The sequence below is a fragment of the Gouania willdenowi genome, chromosome 8 (genome assembly GCF_900634775.1).
Source record: "Gouania willdenowi chromosome 8, fGouWil2.1, whole genome shotgun sequence".
Lineage (NCBI taxonomy): Eukaryota > Metazoa > Chordata > Actinopteri > Blenniiformes > Gobiesocidae > Gouania > Gouania willdenowi.
The window spans coordinates 1,090,958-1,110,543 of NC_041051.1; the positions used below are offsets into that span (position 1 = coordinate 1,090,958).

Below are 19,586 nucleotides of genomic sequence, written 5' to 3' on the forward strand. Positions count from 1 at the left end.
GGTAACATTTGTTTAAAAAAGATACAGTATATATATATATACAGTATATATACCGTAGCATCCCGCAATGATGACAGCGGAACAAACTACACAACAGTGACGCGGCTGCAGCGTGACTCAAATTTCCTGTCTAATGAATATTTTTCTTAATTGTTTTGTGTTTTGTGTTTTTGTTGTTTCATAGATTTCAGGCTATTTTTGGTATCATCTTGTGTGTTTTGATTATTTTAGTCTGGTTTTTGTGTATTTTACTGTCATTTTGTGTATTTTTGAGTGTTTACTTTTGGGGTTTCCAGTTACTCATCTGCACTAGACACTGGAAAATATGTACCCTAACCCTATGAAATTTATGTGCCATTTTTTTCCACAATTGTGAAGTCGGTCTTAAATTTAACTTCAAATGGGATTAAAAAGTCTTGAATTTAATTTGACTGAATCTGTAGGAACCCTGTTTATTACTTTTTATTTGTACTTGCGTATGCTATGTATGACTTACTTGTATTTGTACTTTAGTACAGTTTCCTACTTCAGTAGGATGCATCAGTACTCTTTACACATCTGGTTGTTATTTTATGTAGTGAAGTGCTTACAGAGTTTCCTCTTCCTGTAGGCGACACCATCGACCGACTTAGCACGCTCCACCAGCTGCTGGCTGAAGCTGCTGATTGGCCCAGAGTGCTCCAGTGTGCTCAGGTTGTTCCTGTGCTCCTACACATATACTTCAACACGGTTGTAAAGGTGAATACATATAGAGGTGAGATATCAATCAGTGTACCCTTCATTCTTTGGTTATTCTGTTTTAAAACCAAATCAAAATAACAAATAAACAGTGTTGTTATTTTGTTTTACTGATTTAAAACCAAAACAGAAATATCCAAAACCAGATAAGCAGTGTTTTTCTGATTTAAAATTCAATCTGTTTTTCTGTTTGTGTGATATTTGGATATTTACGGGGAAATGACAGTGAGAACTGAAGTCCACTACACCTGGTTCCCTCCCCAGGTCGTGGACCAGGTCTCCTCACATAATAGGACTGTTTAGGATTTATTTCACAGTTTTCTGGTCCTGCTCATGTTTTCATGCAGTCTGTGGATGTTTTAATTCGTACAAAGCTGCTTATGGTTATGGTTTGTTTTGCAGTGTTATGGTATCCAAATAAACAGGTGACTGACTACTGTATCAGTGTGAGGAACAATACATGTTAGAACTTCTACCATTTGACACTTTTGCAAAAACAATTACAGCTTTTTTGAGGGCAGTAAAAAATATTTATTTTTTGTTTTTATTTACCAAAGGCAGCCGTCAACACACACGGGAGTTGATCACAAGACATGAGAACCACCAGTAGATTCATTACACCACCTCTGGTTCCTTTAATTGCATATCGTGTGTGCTTTTTGTAATATCCATTTTTTGTTTTGATTTATTTATGCATTAATAATGTTTCAATTCACCAGTTCATCAGTAATGTGACTTATGCGTTGCTCTTTTTTTGTCCAAAAGTAAAAGTTCCCACCCCCGTCTGTGGGTCCTCTCTGTGTGCTAAGATTAAAACATGACGATCGCATCCACAGTTTTCCTGTAAATATCCAAATATCATAAAACAAAACAAGATTTCATTTTAAAACAGAAAACCGCTGCCTTTCTGGTTTTTGTTTTTTTGTATTTCTGTTTTGGTTTTAAGTCAGTAAAACAAAATAACCACACCATTTATGTTATTTTGATTTCATTTTAAAACAGAATAACCAGAGAATGAAGGGTACACGTATTGATATGAGACGATTAGTTTGCCTTTCTCTCTCTCATTGTGACCTGTGTTTGTTTCTGAGGTGGCCGATGAGAAGCTGCTCGCTCATTTGATTCTAGTGATGCTGGAGAGAAGCAGCCTCCTCATCAACATCCCCACATACACAGCAGAGATACACAGGTACACACACACACACACACACACACACACACAAACACTCTGTAGTCAATCATGTCATTCAAAATCACCTACTGACGTACTACACACTACAAGCTCAATGAGTATATACTGTCTACTATATACTATATATGATTAGGATGATGAGCGTTCCCATTCAAGTATACTTCCAAGTTTCCCAAAATGCATTTGGAACCTACGACAAAAACCTGAAGCCTGGGTTGGGGTCAATTATAATTGTAATCGCGTAATTGATAATCAATTACAATTATGGTGTTATAATTGTAATTGTAATTTAAAAAATCTGTTACTGTTGTTATTATAATTAAATTGTAATTGAGTTTAGATAATTTACTTAGTAATTGTAATTACCATAAAATTCAATTATAATTTCACACAAAACCATGTTACAGTTCTATGTACAGTTCTACACATATGTAGTTAATAATTATTAAGATATGTTTCATATCAAGCTTTCACACATTTTACCATTTAGAATAGATTTAGAACACACAGTGTTAGTATATCCATAGTAGAATATCAACATGTGATCCTTTGATCCATAACATTTTTCCTCCATTGTGCTACTGACTAAACTTCCGGTTAACTTCCAAACAAGAGCCCTATTTAAAAAAGAGTTTAAAAAATAAAAAAATTAATGAAAGACAAAAAGAGATGCTTTTATTTTGAAAAGGGGATGTTTGACACATGTGCACTACCGGAAAATGAAGTTTTGCTAAAAATAATAAAAAATAAATTCCTTTTTGTTTCATTTTGTTTTCAAAGTGAACGGACAAATGTTTTTTTTTTTCTTTTTGGATTATGTTAGGGTTAGAGTTATAATCTCAGTACGGAGGTAAACTCAGTACACCGGTCCCAGGACCATTTTTTATTTATTTTTTTATTCAGTTCATTTCCGACATGGTTGCAATCACAGAAATTCATTTTGACATTCAGAGCAAAATCACATGATTGTTTTTTTTTTTGTTGTTTTGTTTTTTGTCCTTTTTCATGCCGGAAAGGGCGACGGAAAAAAGCATTATGCTTATCCAGATCCGTCCCCTGATTTGAACACAGATAATTTTACATCAAACCTCGTTTCTTCCCTAGTCAAACATTCTCATCTTCTTCATAAATTTCATCATTAACGTTTTTTTTTTTTTTTTTTTCTGTCCTTTTTTATGTGATATGTTCTCGTCTGCAGTCATTGTTCCTGTTGTTACTCCTCCTCACTGTCCTTTTTCTCCGTATCTCCTCGAGCTTTCTTTTCTAGTCATTGTTTACGTTCCTCCAACTCTCCAAACAAAAAGTTCTTCTTCTTTCGGAGAACCTTCATATCCTCTGAGAGTCGCCTCAGCATACGATCCATCAGAAAGGCACATGTACAGACACATACTCCCATCAATAGCAGGCCAAAGATCATGACTCCTAGCAGATAGATGTCCTCCACATCTTCCACTGTCAGCAGGGAGAGACAGAGCATCTGGCTTCTCCCTCGTGCATCCATGACATATCCACCTGGGTATGTGTCCTTAGGACACGCTGGTTCGTGCTGTAACAGTTGTCTCGTCGTGAAGATTTTGTCGATGGCGCTCAATGACCAGTTGATGAGTTCCATGTCGTTGCTGTAGAGTTCAATGAAGAGTTGACTTGAGATCTGTATGTGTGTAGTAATGTCCTCCTCGTTTTCTCCTTAAATCCTTTCAGATTATCGGACTGTTGTGTCTCTGCGTCAAGGCTGTTCCAGAGATTCATGGCTCTATGCACAGTACTATGTTTGCCAACATTAGATTTAACCCTGTCTGGTCTAAACACATTATTATGTCTGAAGTTGTAGGAATTTTGATTGTATGTGAAACGTTTTTGTATTTGATGTGGTAGTTTTTTAGATGAGGCCCTAAATGCGTGTATTTGTGTGTTGTAGTGTTTTATTTCTTGCAGTTTTAGGTATTTTGCCTCCACAAATAATTCGTTTGTGTGTGTGTTGTGTGGTGGTTTATGTAAAATTCTTATAGCTTTTTTTTGTAGTTTAAATAATGGTTCAAGATACGTTTTGTAGTTATTTCCCCATATTTCGGAGCAGCAGTTTAAGTGCGATGCTATGAGTGAAGAATAGATTGTTTTAAGTGATTTGGTTTGTAGGATTTGTTGAAGCTTCCATAGGATGTAACTGCTTTTGGCAACTTTGTTTTTAACTATTTGTATATGTTTTTTCCAGGTCAGCTTGTCGTCCATCCACACTCCTAGTGCCCTATATTCTTTTACTTCTTCTATTATTTCCATGTTTAGTTTCAGTCTTATATCTACTGTTATTTTTCTCTTTCCGAATTTGATGAATTTTGTTTTGCTGACGTTTAGGGCTAGTTTATTTACATCTAACCATGTCTGAATTTTTGATAGTTCTTCATTTGTTGACTCTATTAGAGTTTTAATGTCTTTGCCTGTGCATAGAATGGTTGTATCATCTGCAAACAACGTTAGTTTAAGGCTATGTGAGACTTTGAAAATGTCGTTTATGTATAGAATGAACAGTTTTGGCCCTAAAATTGAACCCTGTGGAACACCACATTGTATAGTTTGGCATTTTGATGTATGTTCTTCAAAGTCAACATATTGTCTCCTATTTGTCATATAGCTTTTAATCCATTTTAAGGCGTTGTGCTTTATTCTGTAATTTTGAAGTTTTTCTTCTAGAATATCATGATTAATTGTGTCAAAGGCTTTTTTTAGGTCCAGAAAAATTCCGAATACAAAGTTTTTTTTCTAATGCTTCTCTTATATTCTCCGTGATGTCAATTATAGCCATTGTTGTTGAACGTCCTTTTCTAAATCCATATTGTCCTTCATGTAGTATATTATTGTCTTCTATAAATTTGTCGAGTCTGTTCATAAACAGTTTTTCCAGAATTTTTGATAATTGTGGTAATATTGATATAGGTCGATAATTAGTGAAATTACATTTTTCTCCACCCTTGTAAATTGGTCTGATTTTTGCAATTTTTATTTTTTCTGGGAAAACACCATTCTTAAATGATAGATTACTTATATGTGTTAATGGTGGGGTTATTTCAGCTGTTATGGTTTTTATTAGACTCATAGTTAGATTATTAATGTCTCTGGATTTTTTTGAGGTACAGGTTGTGATTATTCTGTCCACCTCTGCTTCTGTTACTTCTTCAAGTACAAGGTACTTATCAATGTCTTTCTTCTCATTGTCATAATGGTTCCATTTAAGTGTTGGGTGTTTATTAATCCTTCTCTCCGTGTTTTTTCCAGTATTTATGAAAAAACTGTTGAGTTCTTGTGCTATTTTGTTTTTATTGTATTCTTTTACATTGTTTATTATAAAATGGTCTGCATTTTTTTCTTTGCTTTTGCGCATGGTTATGGTGTTTATAATTTCCCACAATTTTTTGTTTTTGTTTTTATTCTCTTTTTTTTCTCTTAGTAAATTATTGACTTTGTTTCTGTATTTTTTATAACGTACTTCTGCTTTCAATGTTTTTTCTGTTATATATTTTTTATATAATATGTTTTTCTTTTTGCATACGTTGGCTATTTTCTTATTAATCCATGGTACGTTGTTTGTTTTACTTTTGATTGTTATGTGTTTCAAAGGGCAGCATTTATCGTAAATTGTCGTTATTGTGTCTGTAAATGTGTCATATGCTGCATTCACGTCTTCTTCCTTGAAAACACTCTCCCACGTCTCTCTTTTTATCTGTTGTTTAAAGTTTTCTAGTTGTTTTTCTCCTTCCAGTCTTCTGTATGTCTGTGTGTTATGATTTTCAAGGTTCTTCTTCTCTTTTGTGTTTAGTATCATAAATATTGGTAAATGATCAGAGATGTCATTTATTAATATACCACTCTTTAGATCTGTGTTTTGTATGTTTGTGAAGAATCTTCTACATTCCATTCGCAATGCATCATGGGACGGTTGAGTATGACACGGTGGGCACCAGTGTTGTGCTAGTTACTGAAAAAAAGTAACTAGTTACTGTTACTAGTTACTTCATTCACAAAGTAACTCAGTTACTATTTTGATTACTTACACCAAAAAGTAATGCATTACTGGAAAAAGTAACTTTTGAGTAACTTAGAATTAAAGAATGTATTATTTATTTTGGGTCATTTGTGTCCGTACAGCTTCATATTAGTGCTGTAGTAATATAATAATCCACTGTTGATCAACCGCTATAAAACAACCATAAATGATGTGCATATAAAGCACAAAACAGCTGTTCTAAAATTAAAACAGTAATTTTTCAGCCTTAGCACAGTAATGTAAAGTAGGCTGTGCATATTCCAGGTGTACATTCTGCTGTTGAAAATGCTTATAAAAATAAATGTGTTTTACCGTGGTTGGCACGGCGTCCCACAAAAATATGTAGGGCCACTGTAAACAGGAAGTACACTGCTGCTAACAAAGTAAAGGACAAACGCATTATATTGTAACGGTAACGGCGTTATTTCTTTAAAAAAATATTGCGTTACAGTACTAGTTACTGTCAAAAGTAACGTTCGTTACCGCCCAACACTGGTGGGCACACTATATGCGCATATACAATCTCAGTACAATGTGAACTCAGTACATGACACCGGCTTTAAGCTAAAAATCAAACATCTCCTTTTCAAAATAAAAGCATCTCTTCCTGTCTTCCACAACACTTTTGTAAATAGGGCTCTTGTTTTGAAGTTAACAGGAGGTGTAGTCAGTAGCACAATGGAGAAAAATCTCTGAAATATGTGAATGAAATGTGTTTGTGTGAGTTTTATGGATCAAATGATCACATGTTGATATTCTATTTTGTCACTTTCTCGCTTCAAATGTTTTCAGAACTTTCAAAGTCAGAGATATTTAGCCTCAGTGTGAACAAGGTTTTTATCATCGTAGGTTCCAAATGCATCTTGGGAAACATGGAAGTATACTTCAATGGGAGTCATCCTAATCATACTAATATAGTTGACAGTACATACTCATTGAGTTTGTAGTGTGTAGTACGTTAGTATGACATTTCAAACATCTGTCTCTCTCTGTAGAGTGTTTAGCTGCCACCTGTTGAATCTGTGTCAGCTCCATCCTTCTCTAGTGGTCGACCAGTCTCAGGAGCTGCTAGAATTTGCTGGAAGTACAACCAACGTCTACAGCAGAGAGGAAATCTACACACATGTGGTAATAATGGTCGATATTTTATATGATAAATAGTAGGGATGGGAAAGAAATATTCCTTTACGATATATCCCAATTTTCTTATTAGTGAGGATGTTTCCTGCATCCTCACTAATAAGCCTTTTCACACTGGCTCTCGTTCAGTTCTCCCACATGAGGTCAAAGGTCGAGAGGGATAGACTCACCTTGGCTGACAGTGAGGCTGACAGAGATTTAAACATGGTGTCAGTCTCCAAGGTAGAAATGCAGAGTTACTGTAGCTGCTAAAGCTAATGCTGCACACAAACATTTTCATCAGTGATCAATCAGCTGATCAGTGCTGTTTCACTTATCAGCCTGTTTAGTGTCCATCTTGTGCACTTCCTTCAAATTTGTAAAATTTAAATAAAAACTAATCATAGACCTGGTTAGTGAATGATGGACCTTGTGTATTTACCTTTTCAAAGTGAGAACTCATACTGTCCTTTTCACACACGGACATCTTGCTTGTCCCATCAATAATAATAATTGATTTTATTTATAAGCGCTTTTCAAAAACTCAAAGATACTTTACAGTTGTTAAAACAACTAAACAAGTCAAAAAAGAAACAATAATAAAGCTAAATACATAAAAAAAATACATAATCACAAGTTAAAAGCTTGGGAGGAGGAAGTAGAAGGTCTGTCACTTTGATACTGCTTCTCTCATCAGTTTTAATAAAGTGCTCTGATATGTGCATCATTCCTGGGGAGAGTCTGAATTCCCCCCGCTGGAGACCCAGGTAGTTGGTGTTTTTGGCCACTAGGGGTCACCTGTGTGGAAACAAGAGAACTTCCATCCTGATGCTGAGCTATTCCCATCGGTTTTTAAAAGTGCTCAGATCATCAGCGGAAAACCCTGATTCCTCCTCAAGTCTGAGTATGTGTAATATTATTAATATAAACACTATTAAATCACTAAAGATCTCTGAAATAAAATTAGGGTGGGCATATCATCAGCGTGAAAGAACTTGTTGATGTTTACATCCCTCTGACCTATGACACCCCCAGCTCACGCTTGTGCAGTTCCAAAGTGTGAAAAGGCTTATTGTTATCCTTAAACTTTATTCTGGAAATTCTTCTTCTTCTTCTGTCTTACTCCTACTACTCCTGCATGTTTCACCGATTCCAACAAGTTTTGTGTCAAAATGTTCAAACAATATCTAGCTTTTTTCAGACTTTTCAACTTTTTCAACTATTTAACTTTTTTTAATTTTCCCATTCACATTTTCAACATTTTAAACCTTCATCTCTGACCTTTAGCTGTTCAGCCATTTTTCAACTGATGCTAGGTTATTGCTAATACTAGGTTAATGCTAGATTAATGCTAGGTTTATGCTGAATTTGCTTTCGCGGGCCAGCACCTGCATCTTCACTTGCATTTTCTATAGGAAATGCAAAAATTCTAGTTTTCTTCATTTTTCTGACAATAATGGGATTGATTATTTATCTCCAGAATTTATTTTCATATTAGTAGTAGTAGTATTTACTTTTTCAACCATGTCTGCATAGACTGACTTGTGATGTGCATTGTTTGTTGGACTTTGACTTGATTTTTTTCTAGAAGTGTATGATACTTTTTTTTTGGTGAAGGGAAAATAAGGAAATTAAAATGTCAATAATCGTTACAATCAAATCGCAATAAATCAGAATTGCAATACAATTTGTAACCCAAGGGGTTCTTCTGGACTGATTTTGAGCTCCCCGATTGGAGGATAAAACTAAAGATGACTTGACATTGGATAGGAAGCCTGTAAAGCTCTAGAGCCTAGGTACCCAAAGTGGGGAAGGGTATCCCCAAGGGTAAGCAAATTGTTATAGGGGATACGTAAAAACAGCGTGACAACATTGGATACTAGAATATAAATAGAGCAGCAGTCAGGAGCCTCTATGCCAGGGCTGGGCAAACTTTTTGGCTCAGGGGCCACATGGCCTTTTAAAAATTGACAGACGGGCGTGGTCAGCACCCAATGCATACATACATTCTTCTTCTTCTTTTCTAAAGTTCAAATTTATAAAATTTCATAACAAATCAACCATATGTGTTACAGATTTACAACTTTCACCCAAATTGATCCCCAATTCTAAAGAAAGGTTTGTACATTTAAGGAGAGACAGGTCTGTTATAGAGCAGTGCTTCTCTCAGTGTGTGGTAGAGAATGGAGACATGACTGGTGGACATTTTCTATTTCATGTCAATCTTCTTAAAAACTCTTTCTTCATCAACAATAAAGATCATTACTAGACAAATTTAGAATCCTAAAATATATCAGAAATGAAAAGAGCATTAAATTAAGACTACATTAGATATGTGACTGGGATCAAAATGTAACGTGGAACCAAAATACAAACCTTATGATTTACGTCGGCATATGAAGTGGAGCGGAAACATAAACAAACTTTTATTATGTGATTTAAGACATTTATTTACTTTCTTAAGCTTTTTGGCACAGATTGTAAACAGTGTTGTTGTTTCCTGAATATTTGGACTGCTGTACTTTTACATTTGTTTATTTACGCAGGTAAATAATTTCATGTAGTTTTTCAGTTTTGATTTATTTATGAAATATACTTGCGTTATGAAACATGATGATACTTATTCCCTGTTAGTTCATTTCATACTTGTACTGAATTTATTTTATTTTTTTTGGTTTTCTACTGCACTTTTTACATTTTTTTTTTAAAATTCCGATGAGTTTAATTTAGTTTTTGATTTATTATGAAATACTGTATTACTTGTTCCCTGTTGGTTCAACACATTTTAACATGTGTTATTTATCGGGATTATTTGGGGGTCAATGGGCACATGTGGGACTTAAAGTTCACATAACACACACACACACACACACTATATATATATATATACATACAGTGGTGGGCCGTCAGGGCCAGCAAGGCCTTCTCTGCTGGCCTAAACATAATCAGAAAATAGATTTAATTTTAATATATTTTTTCATAAATATGTATTAAATTATTCCTCATAGCTTTCCTCTTGGTTGCGCTGCTTCCAGGATTGTTTATTTATCTTACAGCTTTCATCCAATCATATTTGAGCTGTCACGTGTTGCCAGGCTCCACGAAATCTTCCCGAGGCCTTCAGAATTAACAGTGGGTGGGGCCTCTACACTTAAATGAACTGAAACAGACAGATGGTGATAACCAATCAGATTTCGAGTTGGCGACATCAGGGCCAGCTAGCAGGTCTCACGTTGAACGTGACACGTTCTTACGTTCACGTCCTCTGATTGGATACGCACTAGTGAGAGGCAGCGCTATGCAAAGTAGAGTGACATTAACCAAATGGAAGCTGGTGTCCCGTTAGCGACTTGAAGGAGCTAAAACGTTAATAATGTTTTTTTCAACCCACAATGGCTGAAGGAGGAGAAGAGAATATACATGCAACGCCATTTTCAAGACGGACCTTTCAAGAAAAACTTGATATTGTGAGGATAGGTCGTCCAACCCCCGCACTAGCTAACCTGTCCCAGCCAGGAAAAGGGTTTGTGCGCCACTTTCAAAGCAGCAGCTACGAGCGGTATCCCTGGCTCACAGGTTCAGAGAGACTCTGCTTTCAGCACTAGCCTCCATGTGGATAGAAAAGGACTTATTGGTGGAACTGAGACGGACAGATAAACTGTACAACAGTCATTGAAGTCTTCTTGAGGAAAGAAGGGAGGATGGATTTTGTGTTCAAATAAGCGAGGATAGTCGTTTTGGTGAGTACAAAGCTTTTCTTTCTTCTTTTTTTTTTCTATATTTTTGTGATTTTATTTCGTAAGGTCTGTCTTGTCGGTCTGGTAGGGCGGTCTGGACCGTGCCGCGCCGGGCGCAGCCTGCGCTTTACCATCAAGACAGAGCCCATAATCAGAATCAGAATCAGAATCATCTTTATTCGCCAAGTGTATGTTGTACACATGAGGAATTTGACTCGGTCAACTGTGCTCTCTCCAATAGTGAAAACATTCAATAATAAACAATCAACTAGAAAAGATGATAATAAGTATAAACATAAGTATAAATATAAACAGTAGTTAGACTAGAATGTGCAAACTCGATAAAATAACAAGATGATAATAGTAATAATAATAATAATTAAAGCCGCGAGCGGCGTCATAGGGTCCGATGAAGCGGCCGGGGGCGGTAACCCACGGTCACGTATACCACTGTTGGGGATTTGGGAATTGGCCTGGAGTTGTAAGCGTTTTCGTATAACGGCGTAGTTATGGCGAGGGATTTTCCTGTGTCATAATAGGCCCCTCCCACTTTTCACAGCCTGCTCTATTTGCCATAGCAATGTGCTTCCATCTAATAAGATTCATCCTACAGTGTTTTGAAGTCAACACGACATGTCGTCTTGCCGCTAGAGCTGCTGGCGTAGGACGGCCCAAGAAGCGGCACCCTCTGAGAACGCAAGGCATTGTGGGTAAATTGGTTATCGTTTGTTGTTTAGCTCTGGACAGTGATCGTGTGTATCAAATATGAAGCAGTTTGAACTTTGCACTCTCGAGTTATAAGCGTTTTCGTATAACGGCGTAGTTATGGCGAGGGATTTTTGTGTGTCATTATAGGCCCGTCCCACTGGCCATGATGGGTAATTTGGTCATCGAGCGTTGTTTATGGATGGACAATCATCGTGTGTATCAAATATGAAGCAGTTTGAACTTTGCATTGAAGCGTTATAAGCATTTTCCTATTATAGCGTGCTGATGGCGAAGGATTCTCCCGTGTCATTATAGGCCCCTCCCACTGATCACAGCCTGTTTTTTCTTCCATAGCAATTTGCTCCCCTCTGTGTAGGTTCATCCTACAGTGTTTTGAAGTCAACACGACATATCGTCTGTCCGCTACAGCTGCTCGTGTTGGACGACCACAGAAGCGGCGCCCTCTGAGAACGCAAGGCATTATGGGTAAATTGGTTCTCGAGTTTTGTTTATGGCGGTACGGTCATCATGTGTATCAAATATGAAGCAGTTTGAACTTTGCGTTCTAGAGTTATAAGCTTTTTCCTAGAACGGCGTCCTGTAAATGCTAACCGTGTACATGACCTTAAATGACACCGGTCGAAAACACAAGGCATGATGGGAAATGTTTCAAAGCAGTCATTACCAAGCTTGGGCACATGTCTTTTGTGTGAAATTTGAAGCTGATCGAAGTTTGTGTGTCAGAGTTATGGAGATTTGGAATTTTTTGCGTGCTAACGAAAATTAGCATTGTATTTTTGTGGCGGCGCCACGACCAAACCGTGACAGATACGAAAATTCTTTCGATAACTTTTCATCTTCAATGGGTCCTATGTGGTGTTGCCAAGTTTTAAGCGAATCGGATGAATCCCCTCAGACTAGTTCGCGCAGATGCGTTTCGAGGGCGAAACGCCATTTTTGACCTTTGACCCAAGATGGCTGACTTCCTGTTTGGTTTTGGGCGGGGTCACAATGTAACTTTTTGCTCATTCTGGGGCGAAGACTACATGTGGCGATTTTCGTGCAAATCGGTCAGACCTGGCGGTCGTGTGGTTCCATCGTTTGTTTTGGCGGCGAAAACGCACGCTACGCGTGCGTTTTCTGTCCGTTTTTTTCACGCCACCAAATTATCAAATTTTTCGCCAGGCCTGAGGTGCGTGCAAATTTCGGTGAGTTGTCGGGCATTTTTAGGGGGTCGAATTAGCGATCAAAGGCGGGCGGGGTATAATAATAGGAAATAAAAGCGAAAACAATAGGTTCCTCTGTCCCATTCTGGGACATCGGAACCTAATAATAATAATAGTATAAAAAAATAAATAAATAAATAAAAAATAAAAATTAAAAAAATAAGATAAAAAGAAGGAAAATAATAGAAAAGAAAGATAATAATAATAAAAGGAAAATAGTGCAGTAGAGCATTGATAAGTAGTGCAGGAGAACATTTTAAATTAAAGGTATGTACATGAACATTCTCAGTGTCAGATTGATCCAGGGTTGTTATATGTGCCGATACCTGTGAAGGGACTGAATTGTTTTGCTTTAATCTATATCAAACGTTCAAGGAGTAGCTACACCATTTTACCACTGTCGGAAATGAATGAATGAAACTGCTTTACGGGTGCGACAATGTGCTGTTTAGTGGACTTTTGTAGACTAATTGCCTTTTATTTTTAAGTTGTGACAGTATCCAAGCGATCATATATCTTTTACTTTACTACTCTTAATTGTTAATACGGATGTATTGATTTTAAATGCTCCGGAAATAAAGTAGTTGTACTCGACTATGTTTGTTTCTGTATAAATGTATGGTTTAGAGAGACATGACGTCATAGTGATGGTATTAAGAGGTGGATTCATTCAGTGGAGGACATCACTGAAGGCCGAGGTGTGAAATGCACGGGTCGCCACTGTATATATATATATTGTGTGTGTGTGTAAAAGTAGCTCAGTTAAATAAAAAGTATTTTCATGAAAAAAACCCTCAAACATAATTTGTTAATAATGGTTATTAGCATAATTAACAGCATGTTTGGAGGAAAAGTGACGGTGGACGTTGTATTCCTTTAAAACCGCAACAGTTTCTTTATAAATAATAAGACAAACAGCCTTTCCCTTTGATTATCTAAGTTCTTCTTCTTTTTCATCGTCATCTTCTTCTTCTTCTTCTTCGTCTTCTTCGTGGGTGTGTTATGGCGGTGAATAATCTAACTCTGCTTTCTTCCACATCTTACATTTTCTGTCCATACCTAGTAGGATGTCAGGCATCACAGGACTAAGTTAAATGAATACAGTCATAATTATGATATTATAACGGACTGAGTCCCAATGTAGTTTATTCAACGAGTGTTGTGGTTTCCCATGGCCGTGAAGGCATCATTGTTACGTGCAGCTTTCTCTGCCAATTTTTGTCTTTGTTTACATGTGTTCTGCGTGTTGATTGGCTGGGAGGCTGGAAAAGGACGGGCGTAAGCGGAGAATGTGAAAACATCTGGTTCCAACGGGTGTTGAGATAAATGACGGAGTAAGACGATTCATTTTGGGTTTAAATTGTTTATTTTGGCTTCGGCGGGCAGGATTAAAAAGACCAACCGTAGTTTGCCCACCTATGCTCTATCCATTGCCACATTTGTCTCTGTTAGACTGCCTCTAGTGGTGAGCAAATTTATTACATGGCCAATTCTCCTGCTCTCACATGGACTTAGTGAATCTCATTGAGTAATTTACACTGACTGACTGTTACTCATTCTATCGTGCGCGACTAACCGATGAAATTAGTCAAGCTACCAGCATGGCCATGGACAGCAGAGAGGAGTCAGAGTAGAGCAGAGCCCCCTCATGCAACCTCAGACAGAGTAACAATATCATCAAAAAAGCACAAATATGAAATTCAGCCAAACATTAGAGTTCTGTGCTTCTCAATAAAGTTGTAGCTAGTTGTATTCCACAGTTCCAGGGTGATGAATATGTTGTATTACTGATTTATTTCCAATCAACAAATGTTAGGTAGATTTATCTAAATCTATGGTTTATCACTGAAAATACCAGTAGGCTAATTAATTATCAAGTGATAATTCTGAATCCAATGTTTTCTCGTGTGCGTACAGTGCTTATTCTTTTTTTTTATTAATATACATGAAAACATTTTCACTGTAGGGCTACATTGTATATCTTTCCTTACCTTAACAAACTCCAGTTAGGCGTTGCCTGTCAGACAGGGAAGATTGTCAGTCTGGACCATTCGGCTCTGTCTTCATACAATCTCTCACTTTTTGCTTCTGCTAGGCTTGTTCCCTTTTCCATCAAATATTCATTAACATACTGGAAAAATCTTTTCCTCGGTATCCCGGTTGGTCTTGTACCTTCCACCTGTACCTTCATGTCTGTTGCTGTTATTTTTTCATGTTGTTCTTATTGATGTTCCTGGTTTCACTTCCATAAAGCAGGATCGGGTGTAATATTCCAGTGTGTATTATCTATTTGGCTTTTATTGGTACATGTCTGTCTTTGAGGAGCTTATAGAGGAATCCCAGATTTTGTGTAAACTTCTTAATTCTTTTGTTGATCTCTAAGTCAATCAGTCCATTTTCAGAAAGCAAGCAGCTGAGATACCTAAATGTAGCTATTTGTTTTATCCTGCTACCTCCAAGGCTAATATCAGTTGTTAAAGATCTACTGAGCACAACTATTCCCGTTTTTTCTAAGTTAAGCTTAAGCCCATGTGCCTTGAAGCATTCAAACCACATTGTAAGATGGTTCTGTAGGTCTTCCTCACTTCTATCCAACCGAGCTATGTCATCAGCGAATGCCAGGACATTGGTCAGTGGCTGAGTATCTGCTACTTCTTTAATGACAAGGTCTAAGTACATAATGAAAAGCAGAGGAGAAAGTATGCTACCTGGTCTTACTCCCGTTGTTGTCTCAAACCATAGGTTGTCTCCCACTCCAGTAGAAACTGTACTCAGGCTCGTTTTGTATGTGCTTATGATTGCTCTTCGGAGATGGTAAGGGACAGTATAATGTTCCAGCACTTTCCACAGACTAGCTCTGTGGACTCTATCAAAGATTTTTTCAAGATCTAAGAATGCCATGAAGAGTGGTTGGTTATGAAATGTATTAAAGCATTTAACATGTGATATTAGAGGGTTATAGTCTTTTTCAATAAAGAATTGATTCCAGAAAGATGCATATGTGAAACTATAGGTTAAACAAGAGGCCCTGTTCAAGCAGTAACTTTCATGAGTAATTTCACAAGAATTTGGGGGTGTTATGGTAAGATGGTAAAAAACAGGCCTTCTTCTTGCTGATCTCGACGAAGTCAGTCGCACTCTCTGTTTCTCCCTCCCTTCCACTCTTATCGCTCCCTGCTGCTACTTTGTCTGGTCCTGTGATTCTAACAAGAGCCTCTCTCTGCAACTTATCCAAAACCGGAATAATGCAACTAATTAGTTGGTCTCTCAGTGCTATCGATCAGATTTTTTCGACGAAAAGAACCGGGGGTGGTGAACCCGCATGTCCAAGCGGGACGTTTGCGGCTGGATACACACTTGACCCTTGGAACAAGTGGCGAGTCGTGTGTCTGTCCATCCTTTCCGTGGAAGACGTGGAGGACATCTACATGATTGGAATAATGATAGTAGGCATGCTGCTGATCGGAGCTGGTGGCTTTTTAATCTATCGAAAAGTCCGTTTTACGCTAACAACTGTTTTGGAAAAGCTGCCAGTGATTTCTGAAGGATGTAGCAGAGCTCTGAACACTCAGACTCATGTGTTGATCAATATCAAAAGCAAGCAAGAGCTGCTTATGGATCGTCTACGCGTTATGGATAACAACTGGGAGAAGTTGGAGGCCCGGCTTGGAAGTAGTAGTTAGGTCACTCATTGGATTACAGCAGAGAGACCCAGAACAGAAGGCTATTGGAAATTGACATAGCCTGTATCAAAATCACATTGTTTATCTCCCTTTCAGCTCCCCAGCCAGCCAAGTTTCATTTTTGTACTCCTACCTGGTCTGAAACCATGTTGCCATACTCCTAGTTGGCTCTCCACCCAATCCTTTAGTTTTTTTTCTTTTTTCTTTTCATAGATTTCCACTATATGGTTTAGTAGAGAGATTCCTCTGTAGTTTTTACAAGCTAGGTGGTCTCCTTTACTCTTGTATATAGGGCATATAACTGCTTTTCCTTATTCAGATGATGTTTTACCTGACTAATAGGCCAGCGTGAATAGTTCTACAATTGTTAGTGCAAGAAGAGTGGATCCTATTTTTATTATTTCTTTAGGTTTTAGATCGGTCCCTGGTGCTTTCACTGACTTTGATGCTTTAATTGTCGCTTCCACTTCACTGATTGTAATAATTGTTTCTCTTAATTCAAGTTGTTCTTGTTGGTCAGACTGCGGTCATTGGTAGTCTGCCTCAGCCCCTCCTGGATCACATTTAGTGTTTCTCCACATTTCATTTATCTCCTTCTGGTCCGTTAGTATTTCTCTCGTTCCAAGATCTTTGATGTTGTATATCTTTTCAGTATTTCCTTTTCTATATGTTTTGGCCTTATGGAATATTAATTTTTTGTTGCCTTGCAGGTCTTCTTCCAGGTCTTGACATATTTTCTCCCACCTTTCCTGTTTTGCCGTACTCTTTGCTTTTTTGGTTGCATTCCGCTTCTCCTCATAGACTCTCCTAGTTTCGGGTGTTCTTTTCTTCATCCAAAGTCTGAAAGCTTCAGATTTTTTTTTTACTGCCACTTTCACAGCCTTTTCCCACCAAGGCGTTAGCTTCTTTTTGTTCATCCTGCTATATTTGAATCCCATGGATTCCTTAACTGCTTCATAGATGTCAGATTTCACCTTACTCCAACTTTCTTCAATGTTCTCAAGGTGTTCTTCATAATGATGTCCAGATTTGTTAAGTGACTCCAGGAATTTTATTTTGGTTTCCTCTTGTATATTGCTAATGTTGATCTTTTTGGTTTTTCTTATTGGCTTTGTCTTAGTGGTCAAAAACCTGGTTCTCATCACTACTAGTCTGCGGTCAGAGTATAAAGAGACTGATGGTGTTCCTCTTACATTTCATAGTTCTAGAATAGTCTTTCCCTCCTCATTTCTGCCTCCTATACTGAAGTGACCCATATTGTCTTCAAAACAATGTCGTGCCATTCCTATAAGGCCAGTGAAGTCACCCATGGTTATGATCTGCTCATCTGTGCTGCAGGTGTCTATTACTTCCTGCAATGTGTCATAAGATGTGTCCTTCTCAACTTTAGGCCTTCCTTGTTGTGGTGCATATATTTGAATGATGGCTAATTTCAGATGTTTTGTTTTCACACTGATCTTAATAATCCTGTTGTTGACATTCTCAAAGTTGGTAATACATGCTCCAATGTCTTCATTTACTACTATGCCCACTCCATGCTTCCCACTATCATCTTTGCTGCTGATGTAAACATAATTTCCATGTATGACTTTACGTCCCTTGGTCTTGTCTCATTGTTTCAGAAAGTCCGAGTATATCAATGTTACGTCCCTTCATCACCTCCACTACCTCTTCTGCTTTCTGAAGGAAAGTTTCAACGTTAGGAATTCCCAAACCGTAGTCCGTTAGTTCTTTCCAGTTTCATTTTTTGTCTGATCCATTTGGTTTTTCTTTCCCTTCGAGTATTTGTAGCAATTGGTATAGCCCCAGTGGCTTGCTAGGCCTATCCTGGCGCTACATTGTAAATGGTAAATGGACTAGATTTATATAGAGCTTTATCACCACTGAAACAGTCTCAAAGCACTTTACATATCAGCTCATTCACCCAATCACTCTCACATTCACACACCAGTGGGACAGGACTGCCATGCAAGACACTAGTCGACCACTGGGAGCAACTTAGGGTTCAGTGTCTTGCCCAAGGACAGTTCAACACACAGTCAGGTACTGAGATCGAACCCCCAACCTCTCGATCAGAAGACGACCCACTACCACCTGATCCAAGGTCGCCCATTGTATATGACATTAAATTGTAATGTTTTTTAAAAAGTTTGGAAACCGAGGCTCTAGAGCAGGGGTTCCAAACACGGTGCCCGCGGGCCCCAGGTAGCTCGCAGGGACCATGCGAGGTGCCCTCAGCAGCTCTATTCACCAATGAGCTCCATCTAAAATTTACTTTCCAGGATTCAAACTCACAAAGATACATATATATGACAGACGTAGTTAGTAGAGTTTAATACTGCTGATTAAGTTTTAGTATTAAATTAACCATCTTTAAATGTTTATTTTCACTGAAACGTTGTGGCAAGTGTTTTTAAGTGTTGCAGATGTGATGCATGGTCAGTGGTATGATCTACTGTATAAGATATATTTTAAAAATGCAAGGTGGATTTTCTATTAAATATAATGAAACAATTAGTAGTGTTTCATGTTGAAACATCTACCTTTCTAAGTTTCTGCTAGTTATTATCTTACCTCTAATTAAAGGGAAACCATGAAAATGTAGTATGTAAGATTTAACTGGTAGCCCTTCAGACTATACAGTGTCTATGAAGTAACTACAGTTTCAGAAAGGTTGGGGAGCCCTGGTCTAGAGGAACAAGTGTTCCTGGTACACGTGCGCTCAGGAGAGTTTTGGATTTATTAGTGGATGAATTCATGGGCGAACGTTTGTAAGTGTTAAGACATAAATAATTAAAGTATTCAAATGTAACATAAATGTCACCTGACACCCACTGCCCCCATATGTTAGTGTAAATCCTCAGGATTGGGGGCCACTGGTCTAACATATGACCTTATACTCTCAGGTGTGGGTGCTGGGTGAATACCTCTCTGTGTCATGTGACTCACGCTGCTCCGTGAGACTCATCACTTCCTGTTTCGAGACGCTGGAGGCGGTGCTGTTTGAGGTCACCTCATCCTCTCCTCCACCTGGAACAACTTGTCCAGCCCCTAAAGTGGTCACCACAATAATGAGCGCTCTCGCCAAGCTGGCGTCCAGGTCACATGACCTCATACCTCGGTGTGTGTATTTCACTCTATGGC

General features: G+C 37.9%; 1 protein-coding gene across 6 annotated transcripts in view; it reads left to right on the forward strand.

Annotated features, from left to right (window-relative positions):
- The window catches only part of ap5z1 (adaptor related protein complex 5 subunit zeta 1), a 61,986-nt gene that overhangs the window by 41,371 nt on the left and 1,029 nt on the right, over nucleotides 1-19,586 (forward strand). For all 6 annotated transcript variants that reach the window (XM_028454500.1, XM_028454499.1, XM_028454498.1 and 3 more), the window contains 4 exons: nucleotides 611-738; nucleotides 1,830-1,927; nucleotides 6,965-7,097; nucleotides 19,349-19,563. In XM_028454500.1, the coding sequence (XP_028310301.1) occupies nucleotides 611-738; nucleotides 1,830-1,927; nucleotides 6,965-7,097; nucleotides 19,349-19,563 (574 nt within the window). The remainder of the gene's footprint in view (nucleotides 1-610; nucleotides 739-1,829; nucleotides 1,928-6,964; nucleotides 7,098-19,348; nucleotides 19,564-19,586) is intronic.